Source organism: Ambystoma mexicanum, chromosome 5q, assembly GCF_040938575.1.
Source record: "Ambystoma mexicanum isolate Mex_15411 chromosome 5q, UKY_AmexF1_1, whole genome shotgun sequence".
Taxonomy (NCBI): Eukaryota; Metazoa; Chordata; class Amphibia; order Caudata; family Ambystomatidae; genus Ambystoma; species Ambystoma mexicanum.
In genome coordinates, this window is record NC_090933.1 from 27,094,254 (window position 1) to 27,116,503 (window position 22,250).

General features: G+C 42.4%; 1 protein-coding gene across 3 annotated transcripts in view; it reads right to left on the reverse strand.

Moving 5' to 3' along the window:
* The window catches only part of ANKH (ANKH inorganic pyrophosphate transport regulator), a 759,848-nt gene that overhangs the window by 43,379 nt on the left and 694,219 nt on the right, over nt 1–22,250 (reverse strand). For all 3 annotated transcript variants that reach the window (XM_069620449.1, XM_069620448.1, XM_069620450.1), the window contains one exon: nt 1,560–1,689. In XM_069620449.1, the coding sequence (XP_069476550.1) occupies nt 1,560–1,689 (130 nt within the window). The remainder of the gene's footprint in view (nt 1–1,559; nt 1,690–22,250) is intronic.

Consider the following 22,250-nt stretch of genomic DNA (forward strand, 5'->3'; position numbering starts at 1 on the left):
AAATCCCTGTTTTCCGGCGCACAAATTCCATGATTCAGCCCCTTTGAGTCATACTTGTCCCAGAGGACTTTTATCAGTCTCCTGGGCTGGGGTTTCTTCTAAAACGTGTTCACTCATCTATGGTGTTCCTCAAGGTCCGGTTCTTGGTCCTTTCATTTTCTCTCTTTATACCTCCTTGCTTGTTGGGGTTATCTCTTCCTTTGGATTCTCTCATCACTTTTAATCTGATGACACACAGCTCTTTCTTTCCGCACTTCACTGACAACATCCACCTTCAGCTTACCGCCCGTCTCCTTGCCATACAGTCTTGGATGTCAGACCACTACTTGGTACTCAACGCTGCAAAAACGGAGGATATTCCCTTTCCTTCCTAATTTTCTATGTCTAGTTTTTAAATCTCTTTATGGTCTTGCACCTCCTTATCTGTCTTCTCTTATCTCATTTTATTCTCCTTCTCGTTCACTTCGTTCTTCTTCCAATTTTCTTCTTATGGTTCCTTGACCTCCCTGTGCTCAATCTCGTTTACGTTGTTTCTCGCTTTTGGCACCTCTCCACTGGAATGCTCTTCCACATTCTCTTCGTTGCATCACTGTTTATTCATCCTTTTGGGTCTCTTTGAGATCCTATCTCTTTTCAACTGGTTAGTGAAGTTTACTGTAACCACAGATAGATGCTGTGTTTTAAATGTTAATTTCATTTTATTGTACCGTTCTTGTTCCTATGTTCAGCGCTTTGGTGTAGCGCTATATAAAACCAAATAAATACAAATATTAATTTAAGGAGTGGTCTGATGCATTCAAATTGAATTGTGGTTCACATTGCATTATGAAATAGATATTTTGAATAACACCTAAGCTCAATTTATTCTCCCAATGATCACTTTGAAGAGATACAATGTAAGGTACATTTTAGGTTTTTACATTGCGGTCATAATTTGGTTGTGATCAGATGCGAGTAGTTTGGCAGGGAATAGTATGGACACGTCATGTTTGATATCCATGTGTTAAGGGAAAGTATCTCTGAGATGTGTTGTGTTATGCTTTTGCATACGTCTGATGATGGCCATGGGCCTCTATGTGGAGATGCTGGATCTGTGGGTGTCTAGAGCCCAGGGTTTATGCCATCTATCCTCCACATTGGTCGCCAAACGGCTTTCCTCATGCCCTCATGTCCTGTGCTCCCTTGGTAACCACCTTCATATGTTCCTGTAAAACAGAGACACCTGATTCGCCACTTAGATACTAATGAGAACGACAGCAGAATGTGTAAGTAAAGGGATTGCTCAAATAGCTTGCAGCACTCTGCGCAAGTCTACACAAATCTGTAACCAGCACTGCAAAAAGGCCACAGTGCATATCCCATTCAAATTACATTAGTAGCTATGGTGAACAATGACATTTAAGTCACCAGGCATTTTGCATGGCAACTAGAATGCGTCAAACTGGCCCCTGCGGGCCTGGTCACAGCATTGGGGACCTTACTATGGAAACGCGTGTCCTTGTGAACTGGCAGATGACTTTTGCTGGTGCTTTAGCGGATGTTCTGTACGATGCACGTACCTGGAACTGGGAAGAAGGAGAATATACGCAAAGGAATGACACAGAGCTCGGCGAAGGCAAAGTCCACCCCAATGATGTCAATCAAAATTCTCTCCGACAGAGTGGGCGTCCAGAACATCAGAAAACAGAGCTAGGGGAGAGAAGAAAGAGATAAACAAGGAAACAATGAGCACTCCAGCACGTTGCCTAATTTGCATATGCAATTACAGCGTTTATTCCATATTTCAACGTTGGGTCTTGTGCCTTCCATGTTCTCCAGAAAGACGGGCTATGAAATATAAGTTGCGCATGTTGAAAAGGCAACTAACAAGTTATGAAGTTGTTCACATTATGAAGGCAATTTAAAATATCTGTATTACCTCCATTCTTTTTTGGTGATCTTAAACAGCAAATCAGGAAGTTTAGCGCTGCCCCATTTCATTATCTTTGGTCATAAAGTCCCAGTGCACTCTGGGGATTCCCAGCGTTACTGAAAGCAGCTTTGGGTAGCCTCTGCGATTTAGTATTATTAATAATATTGGAGATCCCTAGTTTGAGGTGTCTTGTAAATGTTGCATGCAGGGCACTCAAGGCAACTAACACAGGGGAAAGAAGGTTCCAGAAGGTGTAGCTTCTTCTCATTGGATTTCAAGATGGCCCAACCAGTATCAACAACTGTGTGGGGGGGGGGGGGGAGCTCTCAGAAAGACTCATTAGTTTAGCACAATGTTGTTAATCTCCCAGTGACTAAGGCTTCACCTTAATCACAACGATAGTTGTTTTAGATACAATCATGATACGCAAGAAGGGACATCACAGTCTTTGACCACTTGTGTTACTTCTAAATACGCTTTTTGGGAAACACAAGACTGGAGTGGGTTAATGAACACGGGCTTAGAAGACGCACAAACAATCAACTACTGAAAGAGCAGAAGCTTAAGGCTTCTCAATATCAAGCGATTAGCAGCCCTCGGGATTCAATCGCGGCTGCAAAGCAGTTGGTTACCCCCGGCTTCCCACAAATGGCACACGTCATAATAGGCTTTGCATATATTTGTGAGGATGTGAAGGACAAGATGTCGGAGGAGTAGTGGGCACTATTTGCAGCCGGCGCAATTTATAAAAGGCCACATAGATATTTTAACGCAACAAGGGGGTTCCTTACATAGTGAATGCATACGAGAATGCAGTGAGGTTAATATGAGATCAATTTTACAGATGGCAACGCCTTCATCCTAAAACTCCCCTTATAGCTTGGGTAGAATCCAAAATAAGACAGGATATGAGAATGGCCTAGGAGAGGGCTGCCGAGCAGCAAATGCACAGGGCAGACAGTCCCTGCACGCTCCAGTGGCTCTTCCTTACATTTTTGTTACATTTCTAAATAGGAACATCAAGTTAATGACCCAGATAATATGTTCTACAAAATCAAATTACCTCACGCTGTTGCATGGTGTGTGAGCTTTCCAAGCGCATGCTTTGCATGCAAATTCAAACAAGATGTAATTTTTCCTAAGCGGGATCAGTGTACAATTCAACTGAGAACCATGTGGCGGGCATGAGCACACAAAGCAAAATGAAGGACGTCTCATCCACAGAATCCTTGTCGGGTTCTTTGCTCATCTTGGAATGTAAGGATGCACTCATACTCACGCTATCCACATAGCTAGCGGTCAGTTTGTCTGTGTATACATCCTTCTGTCTACATGGCCACCTTGCTCACTCACTTCAATATACTGTGCATCTATTGGCTGGCCTAGGCATGGGTGCAGTGAAAACATCACATGTAACCTGTGCCAAGACTAGGTGTACCATCCTGATCAAGAGCACTTTGCATCGAGGTGATGAGTGAATTCTTGGGGAACTATATAACACATTCTAGGAACATTTCAGCAACACCAGACAGCTAGAGGATGAGGGATAGCACCAGTGGAAGGCGTGGACAGTCCACACTACCACCTCTATGTAAACTAAATCACATTACAACTTGTTTCTTCTCTTTGACATTCAGGAAGTTTGGAATGCAAGCCCTAACCGGCAGTAGAAGATTGCATTCCATCATCTTCTCTGTTCTCACCGTTTTCAGCTCTGTAAATGATCAGCAAGCTTGGAATGCAGACTCGAACCACCTAAAAGTTTGCTTTCCAAGCTTTCCTTTGGCCTGCCGTTCCCCCTGCACAAGCTCTGACAGGGTTAAAGCCCTTACCAGCATGCTCTGTTGTCTGCTAGGTGAGATTCAACCTCATCACAGGCCTTTAGTATGGAAACACTAACCTGGGCGGCAGTCATCCAACACACAATAAATAGAGCCCGAGTCAGACTGGGGGATAAAATTGTCTCGGGCACCAATGAAAAAATAGCCCACAGTTGCAAAAAACAATTCATTCCTTTTGTGAGAGACTGTTTGAATAGTACCCAAGGGGGAGTTTTTGGATAAAATGTAATGCAAATTGTGCACTTTAAAGAATATTTATTCAGCAACACTGGTCAAAACGACTAGACGCATAGTGAAGTAACTCATCAAACTGGCCCACATTGGCCCAAAAAGAGGCCCACGTTGACCAAAAACTGACCCACACTAGCATTTGGCGTTTTCGGTTTGGCATTGCCCTATTGCCTTATAGGCCAGTCCGAGCCTGCATAGAGCCCTCAACTGAGGGCTCTAATTCTTCAATAAATCGCCAAAGAAATGACTCAATTTTGTAAAATTGTCTTGTCACAATAAAAAAATAAAAAAATAATTGTGTAAGTAAAGGAACAAATCTGGTAGAATTAAGCAGCAACTTCCAGATACATGTTTGATAATAACACACAGTCTAAAATGTGGGCCAGTTCAAAACAAAAAGAAAATGTTACCTTCCCAAAGAGAAAGTCACAACAATATATGATTGTGGAAGACTGTGTTCAGGAGTTACAGATTCTGGTCAACATAGAAAGAATCTTTGACATGCAATGTAATGTACTGAGTTATTTATAACGTGCTTAATACCCAGAGGTTTCTAAGCGTGGACCCGGGGATCGAACCTGTTTTGCTCCATGTCATCTTGCTTCCAAGTCGAACACATTGCTGTACAAGGTAGGGGTTAACAAATCTAGTATGGTGTGGAGGCCATTTCTAGATGTCACCAATGATATCTGTGATGTCATCTTTGATGTCCTGGGTGTTAGTCTTAGCAGTGCAGAGTGGCGGTGCGGGTTGTGGTTGCTTAGCTTACCATAAATGGCGAATTTCTGAGGTTTTTTCGGTTTCACCTATAACCATAACGCCCCTTTAGCAATGTTTTTTCATTGTATTTCATAGATTTTTATTAGAGCAACTTAACCATTACGTCCCTTTAACAAAGTTTTTTCATTGAATTTCATATGCTATTAGTGCAACTTAACAATAATGTCCCTTTAATAAAGTTTTTTCAGTCAATTTTATAGGTGCAACTTAACCATAATGTTTTTTCATTGAATTTCATAGGTTTTAATTAGTGCAACTTAACCACAATGTTCCTTTAACCGTTCCTTTAGAAATCACCTTTCACAGATAAAAAATAGAACAAAAAACAAATCTCAGACTCTATATACTTTACATTTCTCAGTAAAGTACATAGATTCAATACGTTTTTACAACATTTCCATTAGCATTTTTCGTTATACTAATGGGAATAACTTGGCGTTCATCCCCGTTCCAGAGACCGGAATGGGGGTTAGCGACCCAGTAGCCCAATATATCGGCCCAAGCGAAGTGTGTCTGTGTGCGCCCTGATGCCTGCAGGCTTCGGAGCATTATAGATAAATAAATACATAAACTAGTGCTCCGGACCATTATCCTCCATTGCAGCCGCTGCAATGGGGGATAAAGGCCATTAGCACTCCTGGTTCCCAAAGCGGAACCTGGGTGCTGAAGAATAGATATTTCTTCCTAAAGAAAATAATTTTCCAAGATGGTCCCCATGGAACGGGAAGGCGGGGTTCTTTACAGAGCCTCTCTCCCTTTCCATGGCAGCCTGCAGAAGGCGAAGACAGAGCCCCTTGACCATATTACCATGAACACATTTTTTTTTCCCTTTCAAACCTATCCCACTTTCGAATAACTTTACCACATAGCCGGTCCCAGGTGGACATGGCCACTTTAACACCAATTTTCGTCCCTCGCGGTCATGGCCAGTAGCCAGATTGTCTGGATCATGACCTTATACCATGACCCAGACAATTTGGCAACTGCCAATGGCCACAGGCTATACCTCAGTCACCAAAGGTATCTCACTATTTTTTGTACCTACATTATGACACTTGTCAAAAAAAAAAAACACTGGCACATTTGCAAAACTATGCTTTAAGGTCCTTGCCAATGCTCCTTACACGAGTTAACCATGTTTTATTTTTTCAAAAGTGTCAAAACGTATGTACATGCAATAGTCATATGACCACAAACATTGAAGGTTAGGTCAATAATCTTTCTGAAAACTTGTCTGCGTTCATCAAACTGCAACAACGGTATAAGCCATCTAAAAATGTTGCGACCCACCTCTAATTTAGCCCCCTCTTGAGGAAATCCCACTCAAACTTATCTAATGAAATTAGTTGTCCATCTACATGGATGTCTGCAAATCAAAAAAACCCTGCCATACGCAGCTGACATATAATGACCTTATCAGCAGTAAATGGGATCAGCACTGTGTTCTCCAGGGGGGGATATGGGCAAGTATGGTGGGGACAGATTACATTTCGCATGTACTTTATTATGCATATTGAGTACAAAACGAAATTGTAAAAAACATGGCCTATTCCAACATTATGTGAAACATCACTTTATATACAGTTCCAGTAAATAGATTGTATAGGTCCTATTTTAACCAAAAGGATCTGAAATATAGGGTAGAATCGGAACCTTGTTTAAAGTTTATTTTCTGCTTTGTCATACATGTTGGAAGGGGAGTTAGTCATTTTCAAAATGGGGAAATGGGACCTTCCAAGGCTCACTTCTCAGGCTTAACATATAAAAGACCAGACCCAGCCCAGGAATGCACACAAAGAGCACATACAAAGGGCCTTGACAACCTGTTCAGGCCAGTTCTGAAGGTTAAATCTATAATGATCACACCAGACTTTACACTAATGCATTCAAAGCCCTCAGGTTCAAAGGACTTATCATCTGTCAAAGTACAGGCATCTCATAACAGAACTACATTAAAACAGTTAAGAGGAAGGTTATAGAATTAATGTCCGGGAAAAGACCTCTGCACGTGGTACACATTAATAGCATACAAAAGGGAGTATTTAGGCACTGCATGACCTCGGCCACCTGTAGGGAGACCTCAGCAACTTCACCCTAGAACATCTGATTCATCTTAACATGAAGGAAAATCTCACAGTAAAATGTATAATCACTAAATCGATCGCTGTGTCGCAACACAAGCTACGATCGACACAAAATGTGGACTGTTTGTAGGTAGAAGTAATATCTATCACAATATGTGATCAAATATAACCTTGCCAAGTTTTGAATAGATTAATGCTAGAAATGTGCAAGTGTGCCAAATCTTATCGTAGCAAAATCATTCAAAGTCTCTAAATATGTGTGCCGACTTCCAGGATGTCAAAATATTAGTTTATATTAGTATATTCATTTTGGCAGATTGGAGACCAGTCCATTGATGGGAAGACGAGTCTATGTTGGAATCTGGGTCCAGATTAGCCAACTGTGGAGAGGGTCTGCTGAAGGAAGGATTTCAGGCTGACTGACTCCACTATTGGCTCTCCAAAATCAGATGCCAAATTCAGAAGTTAAATGGAACCCCCAGCAACCCGAAATTGTCCAGATAAATTGACCAGTGTAAAATCTGGGATGATAAAGGAAAGGGAATTATGGGGAATGCAATTTGAAAACTGCACAACATGTGTTAATATCTCAATGCCCTGTGTTCCCAAACTACATTGAATACAAAGTGATATGTTGTTCTTTAAAGTCTAATCTAATTTGTCTTGAGAAATGAAATGTAAAGCTGCACACATGCAGGCATAAGTAGATTGAAAGGTTGCACCTGCAGGTAGCGTGAAAACAGTACACACGCACACACGTGAATTAAAGCTGCAGGCCTGTCTGTATTCCAAGTGAGCCCCTCACACACATTCAGAATGCAAGTAACACTCAAGTTTAGTGAACATCACACACACATGTTCACAGAAAGCTGCACCTATGTATTTTGAGTATACATGTTGGTTTAGAACATGATACATAAATCACAGAGCAATTTCGAATTTAAACCAGCAGGAGTCAAAGTAAGCTGGCCATTGCCTACAATTAATTGACCTGCATATAGCTAATACATTCATTAACACATCTGCGCAGGATAGTTTGTTGATAGTAAATGCATTACAAATTAATTGTTCAATTGATTTTCTCCGATGATATACTTGTATTGATACTGGAGAAAATCAAATGTTTTATGCACACTTGCCTCATTTTGAATGTATTTAATGGAATTAAAATAGGTTGCCTAGAGAAGTAAATGTAGAAGAGAAATGTTTCAAAATGTCTAGTATCATTAAGAATACAATATATTTATAAGAAGTTTGAAGTAGAGAGAATGCTTGTATTGACTGACAACAGTAAGGTTCATATAGGAGGGAAATTCGTTTTTAAAAAAAGATTGTGAGATTTGCTATGCCTAGCCTTGTGTTGATCTCCATGGTGTTAAGCTAGAGACCAAATTGGTTGAAGTTACATTATTCTTTTTGGTAAATTTCAATATCCGACTACCTCGCGCTCTGTTCCTTACCCACAATTGTGGGGTTGGATTGTATAAATGGGGATGTTAGATTGGCCTCACCTGCGTGAGCCAACTTATTATATATGTAACATATTCTACATAAACTCGCTCCCAGTCACCACACCCCCTTCCTTCCATCTCTCCTCATCCACCAAATCCTGTTGAAGAAAACAATGTTATAGCTCTTGCAGCTTGACTCTTGAAACATGATTTATGCCAGTTTTTGTTATGTTGAGCTACTTTTTAATCTATATATTGGGGCAAATATGTTGGAAAAAACACTATTTTTACCTATTTTCAAAATGTTCTTGGGCAGAGAACACTCCCCTCCCCAAAACCCTGCTTCTATGGGTTGGGCTTGCTCACCGTTGGTAATTGGTGGTCTCTTTGAAAAACATTTCCAGAGCCACTTTTGGTTTCCAGACCACTCTGCACATGGCCTGATATCCCCTTGCCATGTGGGAGGTCTGCAGTACCTGCAATTACACATTGCCCTTCACTTTCCAAAACAGCTCAGTTCTTGAAGTACGCATGCAGCAGTTTCAAAAAGTAAAGCGCCTTTGAAAAGGTGGAGAGTCAGGACCCTGGGGAATGACACAGTGAGGGAAGAGATGGATCGAGGAGTGAGTGCCACCAGGCAGCCCAAACTGTGGCTGGTACCTGGACATGCTCAACAAGGATGAAGCAGGATGGGCAGTAACGGCCGGGCATCATTGAGAAGACTAGGTACCGTTTTTATGACGGGGCTGTAACGGCAAGGTGGAGGTTGGCTCTCTGTGTGCGCCAATAGTGCAGGTACCCGTTATGCAAGGAACATGTTCTCTGCTTCTGCCCCCCATTCACTCTGAAACAACCTCTGAGGGAACACAAATTATTGAATTTTTTGGGTGAGCCTCTGCCTTGGTTCACCTCAGCCTCTGCCGCAGTAAAGTCACCACAGTAGCTCTCCTTCTAAAAGGATAGCTAACATTGTTTCAGGTGGGCAGGCAAGTGCACATGTCAGGTTGGGTGTTTTATCTGTTCATCTTATCAAAATGCCACCTATGTATGTTAGCAGTATGTTGGCTGAAACATGTCTGGGGATGCTTGTGGTCTCGTGCAGAAGGGATGTTTATTTGTTTGTTTTATTTTCTTGTATTGCGCTCCAGACCCTCGGGTATCAGGGTGCATAGCATAAGAATACTTACAGATTGGTTGCACATCATAAGAATACTTACAGCTTGGTTGCAGATAAAAGGATACTTGCAGCTTGGTTGCACCTAGACCTAGAAGTTCGGGCTGGGCGGACCCTATTGAGGTTGGACCAAGCCTGATTTGCATATGGTCTTTCCCCTTCTCTAATGGCTTGGCAGGCTGAAGAACGATGGTCTGGAGTGTTGCTCAGAGCAATGCCAGAGATTAGAATTAACTCCAAACCTTCCAGCTAGCGCCTCTTTCTTTTTTTTTTTTTTAAAGATTACCACCTCTGTGTGCATAAGAGAAAATCTCACTTGCACATGGTTTATTAGTCTGTAATCTTGCTCTAAATATAATAGTAATATTTATAATGCACACTGTACGTTGATTTATCTCTTTGCTCACTCACAGAAACATCACCTGAGAGTCATGGTTCTCCCCTCCCAGAAAAGTCAAATAAATAGCATATTTACAAAAGTGAATGGCTCACGTGCTCTAGAGGTATCCACATTTACACATAGATACATACACACACACACACACACACACACATACTCTATACGTGGCATCTGTGCCCCACAATGTGCATGCTGGACTTGTATACAGCACTTCACGTCAGATTCCTCCCGATCATAAGTTCTGTCATGTTACATGTTACTGTTGCCCAATGTAAAGACACTCTGTCCAATGACCTTGAAAGGATTAAGGGCTGAGTCGCAGGCCGGCCCTCAATCAGAGGTGATTAACTAATTAGTCTCATTTTGAAACTTGCAAACGTCTTTTTTATTAAGTACAAAGCCAAATCGCTGACAGCATGCATATGGAAATATACTATAGTGATATGACTGCATTACAAAATAAACAAAGAAAACACCTGGTACACAGTCTTTAAATGTGCTTTTTTCTGGCATTTTTCTGGCTATTAAAACATGAAGAATGTGCCATGCCTTCTAGTGTTGTGTATTGCTATACGATTTAAACAGAAAAATGCTTTCTTTTTGGTAACATACTTAACACTTGAAAATGTGTACAGGTCAGGAATGTAAGCAACATTGTATTAACAAGAGAGAATGCCTTTGCAAGACTGGCGATCAAGATGCAATGGGGTACTTGAAAAGACTCTGGGCCTCATCACAAGTTTGCTGGTATTCCGCTGGTGGACATTACCGGCACTTGCTCTGCCGAAATTATCGGCAGACTGAAGTGCTGTAATGGCGGTAAATCCCAATTCTATGGAACCCATAGCATGTTTCCCCAATTACCGGCCGTGCCGGTCATGACGTTTTTTTTGCCGGTATCGGTTCAGATTTACCTCAAGCTCTTTGCTGGAGGTAATTCCTTAACCCCTACCGTCAAAGTTGGCCGGTCTGGTGAAAGTGCCGGTAAATGTTATTACTGGAATTTTTACTGTGTACTGCGAACTCGAAATAAGGCCCTGTGTCTTGTAATGTTTTATTTTAGCATTATTGCCCTCTAGGGCAGGCATTACACCTGACCAAGCGCTGGACAGCCAGGTGTGGGCCCAGCAGCTCAACCACCGGCTCCCAGTGGCACCGCCTCCATGACCTTGGGAGGGAGAATGGGCTTCACTTTGAAGTCCTTGTTTTCTACGGTATGCAGGCGGGGCCACAGGGAAGCTTGGGGGATGGAGGAGGGGCAGCGGCGATGGGGGAGGGAGGAATGATGGGTGAGAGTTGTGGTGCGGGCAGAGCTAAGTGCTGGCTGAGTGGGAGTAGCGAGAGTAGGGGACAGGGCGAGAATGTTGGACTCCTGACAGGCATCAAGATCAACGGCTGCGCAGGTAAATAGTGCCTGGTACTGCTCAATACTACGGATTATGAAAAAGAATGTGAGAGACAATTGAGTGATGTGAACACTTACGCACGTTTAACAAAGGATCCTACACCAGAGATATGAGAGAACTTAAAAATACTGCTAGAAAAGGCGGAAGAGCTAGAGTGGATTAATCACCACACGAAGAAATTCTGGACCAATCTACATCCCCAAATACCACACTTCTATACCCTACCGAAGGTGCATAAAGACCCAATTAGACCCCCTGGGAGACCCATCATTGCAGGGATGAACAGTATATTGGAACCCCTTGGCAAATATGTGGATTATTTTCTACACCCACTCATCCAGAAAACCAATACATATATTAAGGACTCGACATTTCTTACAACTCTTGAATTCGACACCATTTGATTCCAACAACATTTGTTTTACCATAGATGTAAATAGTCTCTACACCTCGATCCCCCACGATCACGGTAGTGAGGCCGTAGAATGGATGCTGCTTAAGGCAGAAGAGATACCAGCACAAAAAGAATTTATAATGGCCTTACTCGAATTTATAAGTAATAACTCTTACTTTCGGTACAAAGACCGATATTACCTTCAAGTAGCTGGTACAGCCATGGGGGCCACCGTGGCTCCATCTTATACGAAATCATTCATGCATAATTTTGAGTCAGAACACATATTACAGAACGAACAATGGTACCCCAAGTTGTTTTTATGGATTAGGTACATCGACGATATTTTTGGGGTATGGAGAGACACAGAGGAGGAATTATTGAATTTTTTCGTATATCTGAACAGTAAAGATGCAAGAATTCAATTTACGTATGAATACTCACAATCTAATATTCATTTTTTGGATGTAGATATCAAGATTACTAATATGGGATACCAGACAACCGTCTTTCGAAACCTACAGACCGCAATCATTTTCTACAACGTCTCAGCTTCCACCAACCGAGTCTCATTAAAAATCTCCCATACAGCCAGATGCTTAGAATAAAGAGATTGGTAAGTGATCCAGAGGACTATAACATAGCTATCAGGGAAATGGACAAAAAGTTTCTGGATAGAGGATACTCAGAGGAAGAAGTAAATGCAGCACAAGCAAGGGTAGCTACCCAGAACAGAGAAGACCTATTGAAAGTGAAAACTAAACAAGACGAGGCTCCACCGCTTGTCTTTGTGTCTAAATATTCACAACAGAGCAATCGTATTAAGTGTATTATCAAAAAGCACTGGAACACACTACTATGCGATCAACGAGTGGAACATTTGTTTAAAGAAGTTCCTACATTCGCCTATCAGCGAAGTCAGAATCTTAAGGATAGGCTGGTTCAAACTAAACCAACACTTAAGAAGAGAATCACAGAACGGATTGGGACATTCCCTTGTTTGAACTGTAGCAACTGCGGATACGTTATGAGAGGTGAATCAGTGAAGCACCCCCACACGAGAGAGACAATTAGACTCAAGGGTTTTGCAACATGTGACTCTAACTATGTGATTTATGCTATTAAGTGCCCTTGTGGTTTATACTATGTGGGCCAGACCTTAAGGGTAGCTAAAACAAGATGGAATGAGCACAGGTCTTGTATAAGGAACAATAACCCCAACTCAGCTGTGGCCAGACATTGGTATGACAGAAAACACAACCCGTCTCAGATCTGATTTGTGATTTTGGAAGTGGTAATTAAAAGAGATATCCACGAGAATTTTCAGAAAAGGATGGACCAAAGAGAATCCTTCTGGATCGACCGCTTGAGTTCCTTGTCTCCAAAGGGGCTCAATGAGGAGATTAATTTGATGTGCTTTTTATAATGCTTTTAAGCATTGTAATGTTTGATGGGTGTAAGTCACACAACACTATTTTGGATATTGGTCACTTTTGATAATGAAATTTCAAAGCGCACGTACTCTTGGGTGCTTAACCGGCAGATCTGCTTTGGCTTCTATTCCAATTGTTAGTTTTGTGACCAATACTAAGTTACTGCGTATCTTTGCAAATATCATGCACTATTAACTTTACAACATCTACCACTGTACACTTCTTTAGTCCTGGTCCTATGTTAAGGTACTATGCAACCCCCTACTGAAGCTCCCTCAGTGCATAACATATGAGTCACTCTCTACAGACCTTATACATTTTTTTTTAGAGAAGTGGGAGAAGGTCCATCTATACTCCTCTATACCATCAGATAGGCACGGGGTTGAACCTGTTTACTTCCCGGTGCTCTCTTGCAACGCATACACATCCCCTCTCTCAATTTTTCGAATTGCTAACTGATAAATACTAGATGCAAAACACGTACGCTCTCACAGCGCATACATTTCTAGTACATTAGCAGATACTTTTCTGTACAATGCGTCCGTTCATTCCTAGTTTCCATGGTAACAACCCCAACCTGGGGTTCAATTTGTCTACCTCCGCGTGTTCACTTGCAATGCAGATACACTCTCTTTTTACATTCACCGTATTGCCAACTTATAGATGCGGACGCCCGCATTCTGAGTGCTGAGTTTTCTCGAACACATACAGATATTTTTCTACCAAAGGCGTCCGTCGCCTTTGAGTTTCCATGGTGACATCCCCGCCCCAGGGCTTACGCCCGGGGGTGGGGCGCGAGGTGTACATGCTCCAGCCGGACCACGACGCCTCGCAACGTCTCCATGACAACTAACAAAAGGAAAGTGAACCGACGCGAGCACGCTTTACAGTGGCTCACTCGGCTCACACGACTCGCGAGCAGAAGCTGGATGGTAAGAACGGCTCACGCAATAGACTACATGTGCTGACTTCTTTGAGACTAGAAGTAGAGTGACATCTAATCTTTCTGTTTGTAGATACAACTGTGTACAGGCACATACATAGTCAAGACTTTAACATAACTCAGGTAGGACATGCAAATTAATTCCATATCTTCAGATAGAGTACATTACACTGCTAGCTAACTAATGTATGCATTTATTTTGTTTTCTTTCACCTATGCGCACGGATGCTATCCACACATGATATGGTATGTGATTTTGTATTGATTTAATGGGAATGTTATGTTGTTTGAATATTTACCAGATATGAATGTAATATCAGTTATGTGACAATAATTTTGTCATAATACCGCCCTGAAGTTTAATCCGAAATGCATTGGCACTTGCGTATTATGGGCAATTCAAGATGTAAACCCATTTACTGATTTTGGATGTGCAAGATCATGCCATTTTAAGGAAAATTACAGGAATGTGAATTAAACATTTCCCGCTACAAAACATATACTTTTGAATCTATTTACTATTTTTGACTCAGATTGTTATACACATTTTATGAATTGGCAGCAACCGAATGGGGTAAACTGAGAAGCGCCATTCCTAACAAAGTAGTTACTTTGTTTTTGGATATTTCAAATAGTGCCTGGAAGCCCTGGATCCTAGCCAAAGTCCGAACAAGGGCGCTAATTAAAAGTATGCAATAGCCTATATGACCTATAACCTTGACCTGGTCTACAGGAGTGCGTAAAAGACTCTAATAAAATGTAGAATTCCCCCTTATCCGACAAGGACGTCTTTTTTAGTGCCACATGGTCATAGTACGTGCCCCTTAGACATACAATCCTGGCTACACCACTGCTCCTATGTACAAATTGCTTTAGCAGTTCAAATGTTTACGGGCAGGCAGGAGGGTAAAGAGGCAGTGTTTATAATAAGGTCCGAGTGAAGTTTTGCTGGCCTGCAGTGCATAAAACGCATAGCATCACAATGTATAGGGAGTTGGTCAGCATACTAGATCAGTGCCTTTTGGCTCCAATGTGAGACAGGTTACCACCATTTCATCAAAAAATACTTTGAAGCACCATTTTTCATTTAATTGGTTTGGGCGGTCACTGGTTCTGGCGTTTGCGGTTGCTTTGCCCCTGGTTAGAAATTAGGCCTAAGGCAAATAATTCGCTATAGGCGTCGGGAGGTGAGTTTGACACCTAATTTCCCTGCTGGATTGAGGATTCCGGTTTGAGCGTTGCACTAAGACATAGTAGCTGGTTGGAGAGGGAGTCAGGAAAATTGATCAACAAAGAGGCCACCTTCTAGATTACATCCTATCAAACATTCAGGTGTCCAAATAGAAAGGCTTAAGAGGCCGGGTGATTGCCTGTTCACATATCTACTCAAGTGTAGGCGGCATCTTCAACTTGTAAGATGGTGCCTGAAACGTACACGGATACAATCACTGTTGCCATTGTTGCAAACATAAAAGTGACTAATGGGATCTCGGTCTATATGCCAGCCAGAATCCCGAAGGCGGCGTGGAAACGCCAGGGCCACTTTGCCACCCTGTCCTCTATGGCCCAAGTCCTGTGACCACAGTAGAATATGCCCGTGGTGTTTTCTGGACTGTGCTCGTTTCAGGGAAAAGTCTTACCATCTTCTGTTCTTTGGTGCCCTTCTCACCTGTTCCCCCAGCCCAGGCTTGCAGCCCACTGCCCAACTAACCTCTATCTTCTACGGCCAGAGGCGGCTCTGCATGTGGTCTCAGCCTGCTCTCTACGGGGCTCTGTCGTCCAAACAGGGCATGGACCCAGCGTTTTCCTGCTGGAGCACATTTTCTTCTGGCACATTCTTACCAGCATATTTTCGCTATGTATGCAAAAGGGCCCTCAACCTGCATGCCAGCTTTGAAACGTCCTCAAATCCTTCATCCTAGAGGACTTCCGATTGCAAAGTACTCTACACTCCCCGGCACCTACTCCTTTTACGATCCTTATTGGAGTGTGGTTGACCCACCCCTTTTCTGGAACCTGAATCATTAAAATGGAATAATGAAGAGTGCATTTGAAGGCAAAACACAATGGCGATTTCCTTCAAAGGTATGTCTAATGCAATGGGATATGTAGGCCTTGGCATGTCTGCGTCCGAAGACTCTGGAACCTCCTCCACGTTAACACCAGACTTGCCTCCTCGCTCCTCTCTAGCACCTGGGCGGGCGGGCGGGCGGACACACACACACACACACACACACACACACACACACACACACACACACACACCCCCCCCCCCCCCCCCCCCAGCTATGCCGACGCCGGGTGATCCGCACCCCTCTCTTTCCTCCCCTACTTGCTTGTACATCCCTTCCTGCCCAATTGCCCACTGTCCTGCCGCCCGTTGTTAGCTCCCCGCATCCTTGCACCTCTGCGCCCCTCACCGTGGCCTTCCCCCTATGATTTGTAAAGCACTCCGTTTTTCCCGAAGCTAAGTTTGCGCTAAATAAAGATCTGAATAATTATAATAATACAATATTATTATTATTGGGTTTATAGTCATAATATCGAAAAAATAATGTCGAATTACAAAAATGTCGAAAAAGAAATGTCGAATTTAAAAATGTCGAAAACATACATATAATAGAAAAAGTCATTAATTCGAAAAAAAAATGTCGAAAAAAATCGAAAAACCAATGTTAAAATAACTATGTAAAATGTCACACATACTAACGTTTTTTATTGGGGGGGTCCCCCCAAACCCCCCATCCTAAACCCCTACCCCAACCCTCCACTCCTCCCCATCCCCCCCCAACACCCCCCATGGATATACCTTTAATTTTTAAAAAAAAGTATTTAATAAAACATTAATTAAATAATTAATTATTAAAAAAACCCATCCCAAAACCCCTACCCCAACCCCCCTCTCCTCCCCATCCCCCCACCCACCATGGATATACCTTTAACCATTTAAAAAAATTATGTTTTATAAACTATAATTAATTATTTATTTAAACATTAATTCGAAAAAAAATCGAAAAAAATTCGACATTTTTGTAATTCGACATTTTTATTTTTCGACATTTTGACTTTCGAAAATATTGCATTCGATATTATGACTAGACACCTTATTATTGTCTTCCTTCTCCTTTTAGGTTAAGCCATATATTCTGGAAGAAACATTTATGACAGCACACACCTTGTATAATATGTGGGCCATTTGGTGTTAATGACTAGCTGCTACTGTAAACTATTGAAGGGTGACAAAACAATTAAAAATAAAACGATGCAAGGATACATGGAATAAACGAGTGTCTGCAACTGCCGGGCAAGGAGGAGGAAAAGCTGGCCCCAGACTAATGACATAGTCACCACTTTGCTGCGATAATCTTCTTTCCACCTTCCCTTGGGTGTCATTGATCCTTCTAAGTTAACATGCATTTAAGAAAGCCCTCATTTCTGTCACAGAAGCGCACCATAATTGTTGTGAATTGGCTTTAGGATGCGTAGTTTAATTTGCTTAAAGAGTTACAGAGACCGGCATAGAAGTCATTGATGTTAGTTTGGAAACGTTTTCCGCTTAATGGTGGGTTTAATGCCCTCATTCCCTTTCCCAAGATTTGAGCCACAATATAAAGGAAAAGGTTAAAGGCACAACAGAGAAGCTTCTTTTGCCAGTGATAGAAGTGGACCAAAAAAGTAGTGGAACTGTGACTCTGGGTGGGGAGATAGGGTAGGAAGGGAGCAACGAGCTACACATTTTTCAAGGGTTGCAGCCATGCTGTTTGACAGCCAATTGAGTTGAAACAGATTTCAGTTTAGCTGTACCTGATATCCAGTGGCAAAGTGGAGGTGTACTTTAATTTTGCAAAGAACAGTTCCGGAATGGTGTAAATATTTGCAAAAAGTAGTGGAGTTGTTACCAGTAAAAAATAAAAGTAGTGGATGTCCGCTACCGACCGTTCCCGCCCACTTCGACCACTGGCTTTGGCTAATTCACAAATGCTTCGCTGAAAAGCCAGGTCATGTGGGGCAGCGAAAGCGTTGATTATGGTTGTTGCCAGTCGGCCAGCATTTGATGTAACTTGCAGCGGATATGATGTTGGAGGAGGTTTTGGGGGCGACCACCTGATGAATCAGACTCTTTAAAGGGACTGCATTTTATTTAACGTGCCCCATCGTAGTAAATGGGGAGCAACAAGACAGAACAGCGCTCCTGAAAAGTTTGTCTTGCCAGAGCACTGCTCTGTAGAGGAGCAGCTCAATGCCTCTGCAGGAAGTCCCATCCCAATTCTTCCTATATGTTGGAAACCGGAAAGCATGACATGCGTCACACCAGTGATTGTGCCAATTTCACGGAGAGTCTTTGAGAATAGGTATCCATTGGGAAGACCCTATATGATGTACCCCCTTGTAGATGACAATCTCTTGGAGGAGATCCCCGAAGGAATATGAAGATGAGCGAAAAAGAGGCTGGTGACGTCACAAGTACTGAGTGTGACACACTGAGAAGAATGGTTGAAGATGTATAGACCTTATAGAATCTGATGACAAAGTAAATAATTGAGTAAACTTTCATATGCGGAATGAAGATTGCATGTGTGAAGAGCACTGCAGAAAAATGCAAGCCGTTTTGTAACTGTACAGATGCAGCAACGCAAGTAGATTAAGTAATCATAAAAGCTGGCTATACGCAGTACCGCCTTTATATAGAATCTGTACATCGGTTTCACATATTTAGTAAGCTTAGACCTGTGAAGAAATAAGGATCGGAAAGCTGTGTCGCGGTAATAAAGCTGCTGAAGATCGAGGAAAGGCCTGAAATAGCTGTCAGGCCTGGTGTCAAATGATGGAGCGGCCAAGAACCGGTTATCTATCCTTGAAGAACAGTGAACGTGAGAAGCTGAATCAGCCCTTGTTAAGGTGCAAGAAAGAACACCATGAGTGTAAAGTTTATTCATTCCAGACAATTAAATGCTGAAAAACCGGCAGAAATATGGTCTCCTGTCATGCAAGTCCAGGATGGAAATAGGAGTTGGGCGTACAGACCTGAACTGCAAATGGAGTGTGCTTATACTCCCTTTTATTCTCAGGAGGAATGATACTTTGCAAGGACAAGTTCAAAGACAACCTGAATGGCAGACGGCATGAGCGATGAGAGATGTTGGGCTAATTGGATGGGGAGACATGGTCAAATCCACCCACTGGCACCTGGGGTACCAGCTTACGTGCTGCTAGTGAGCCGAATGTTACAGAAGGGTACAAGCGTGCCAACCAATAGTAGAGGGATATATAATGAAGGGCCTTATAGTTTGATAGCCAATGGTGTACCGTGTATCTAGTAACTGATGAAGATAACATGCACTAGGGGTGGGCATAACTTGTCCACCCGACTGTAGAGACCCAATCACAACCCAACCTCTTAAAGAAAGTATACTTCGATGTCCTCCTGAAGCCAATCACAACCCCCCGTAGGTTTTCTTAGCTTGCCACTTAGTATGACAAGTCTTTGCTATAAAAGTAAAATTGTTTAGGAAATACGTTGAGAGATAATGTGGTGCAACGTCTGAATGCAGACACAGCCAAAGCCTCACATACTGCTTTGCAGCTGTCCAAGTTTGCATGTGTCTTGCAATTAACAGACATTTTGTTGGTGTAAATATAGTGACCAATCAATTCATCAGCGTCCAACTCCCATTATTTGCTCAAAAGTATTTCTTGCTGAATCACTATCAGACATGTTTCAAATTTAAGATTTTGCCCATTCCTTTGTTCCCATAATGCTCTTTGATTTTATGTTAATCACCAGGCTTGGGTTGTATGACGAGATACTGGGTTGCATGACCTGGTCTGGGCCCACACTCCTCTACGCCTGTCCCTTCCCTTCCCCTCCAAGGAGGTCATTTCTTCCATTTCTAGCACTGATATGCCAAGCTTTGAAGTGTGTGGATGTGGAGTGCAGGGAGGAAACTACTACGTGCCTGTAAAGCAACTCAAGACCTCGTGGATGCCAAGCTGTCCCCATATCAAGTAAGGCTTGCAACACGCAGGGCACCATAAACTCGGCATTTACTTTCAAGTGGTTCTAGCAATCTTTTTTAAAGCGTGCCATCTGGTCTCCACAATTTTGTGACACTACTACTCTGTAGCACTGTGCAGTTGAGAGTTCCATCAGAAGCATGTTGCTACTGATTGCAGTACTAACTGTGGGCACAATTTATTTTAACTTTCAAATATATTGTCCAAATATTGCGCTCACTCTGTGGACCATTAGAGGAGTCGGATTTAGCTGCAACTTTTAGTGTAATGGAGATGTGTTTCTCAGAATGAGATCATGGCACGTGGTTTTCAGCTTCTTGATGGCTAACCCACTGGGCAATATTCAGACAAGACTTGTTTAGCAGGCAGAAAGCTTGTATGTCCACTGTTGCAGACACACTGATATCTTTGGACCGCTACTGGCACATTTGGGTATTGTCTGCATACAGTTGAAGTGTTTAGCCCTCATTATAGGTTTGCCGGTATCAGGATACCGGCAAACCGGCCTTACCGTCTCTGCCGCCCGATATTCTGGTATTACCAGGATATTATGGGCGGCACAGTGTGTATATTCCCATTACCATGGAGACAGGACTCCCTGGAATGGGATTGCTGGAATTACCGGCACCGGTAATACCGGTGCCGGTGGGCCTGATCTACCAGCAGGTCAGGCCTACCGGGAGATCTGTGTCCCCCACCGACAAACTTGAAGTGTGCCAGTCCGTTAAAAATGCCGGAGTCAGAATTAACGGCATTTTTTCTGGACCAGCATACTTGTAATCGAGTCTGCACTTGGACCCTGACGAGATCAGAGAGTGGCTGACCAAAGGAAATAAAAGGGAGGGAAAAGTCATGCTTGTGTGGAGAGGGCATTTGGGAGCAAAATTCCCTCCAAATGATTGCAATGTAACAAACCAGGGTGGTGCATCTCATAGCATGCATACTGATAAAGTATGATCGAACAGCGTTGGGTGGTCTGTGACCAATGGTAGTGGATGCAGCTGGCTGCTTGCATGATCAAGAACAAATTCTTGCGGTTACCATGTGATCATCCCATTAAAGCATGCTGTAAGATAAATAGTCAATTATGCATCAGTGGTCGAATGATGTTGGGACCACTGAATGGGGACAGTACAACGGGCACCAGTCTGCTTGGGCCTATGTACAGGGGACAGGTCTGACACAACATCTACTGTAAAGGGTATATATCTTCTACACTAAGGAGGAGTGTACGGAATCAAGGTGAACAACTAGGTGTGACATGTGCAGGTCATAGAGTGATTAAGGCAGGTAAGTGGAGTTTCAGGATAAGCATGTGTAGAAGTGGCATGAGTGACAGTATATAAAACTTAGGGAGTGGGTAAGCACAACATACAGTGAAGGAGAAAAGGGTATCATGGAGAGAGGCAATGTGATGGCAGAGGACTTATCTAGGGAAATGAGATCGAGTTTCAGGGCCGCATTGAACGATAAAATAGCTTTTATGTTTTTGATAGGTTGAGCAGGGATATATTTTGTACGCTGAGGTTACCAAGGAAGTCACTGGACAAGGTTAGAGACCAACCGTTTCAGCAAAATATTCTTCCTTAGTGTATAGACTAAACTATTTAAATAAAAAGAATCAGAAGCTTCTAAAGAGGGGGTAGTTAAGCTGTGACACTGGACTCCTTGTTTTGATTTTACCCGTTTGAATCATCAACATGAAGGAAGCGTTCAGGTGTAGGTACTGAAGTATGTTATAATAGAGAATTATCTCTTTTTGGTTAGTTCTTTGAAATTTAATAGAGTTTAGGGTCAGGAAGGGGCTTTAGACCTATGATTCTATGCATCTTTGAGAGTTGAGGTTTTGGGCATAGCATCACTAAACACACAAATTAAATGAAGAACCTCTTCATTTGAAGCATCATGGGCTTTCAGAAGATCAAATCCAGCCTATGCCATTCAAACAGTTGACTAAGTGGACAAATCGTTCTGAAACATTCTAGCGGAATTCTGAAAGAATGTGCCAGCAGATTAGAGGAGCTTGAGGACTTCTAATGAGATTTCTTTTAAAAAAAGCATAGGATTGGGATTTTGACATTCACCTCTAGAATGACCAGGTATATTTATTTGATTGCATTGTTTTTTTAACAGCGTTTCCTCTTTCCTACGTTTATTTGCACACAGCATAATGTGGTTATTGTTTT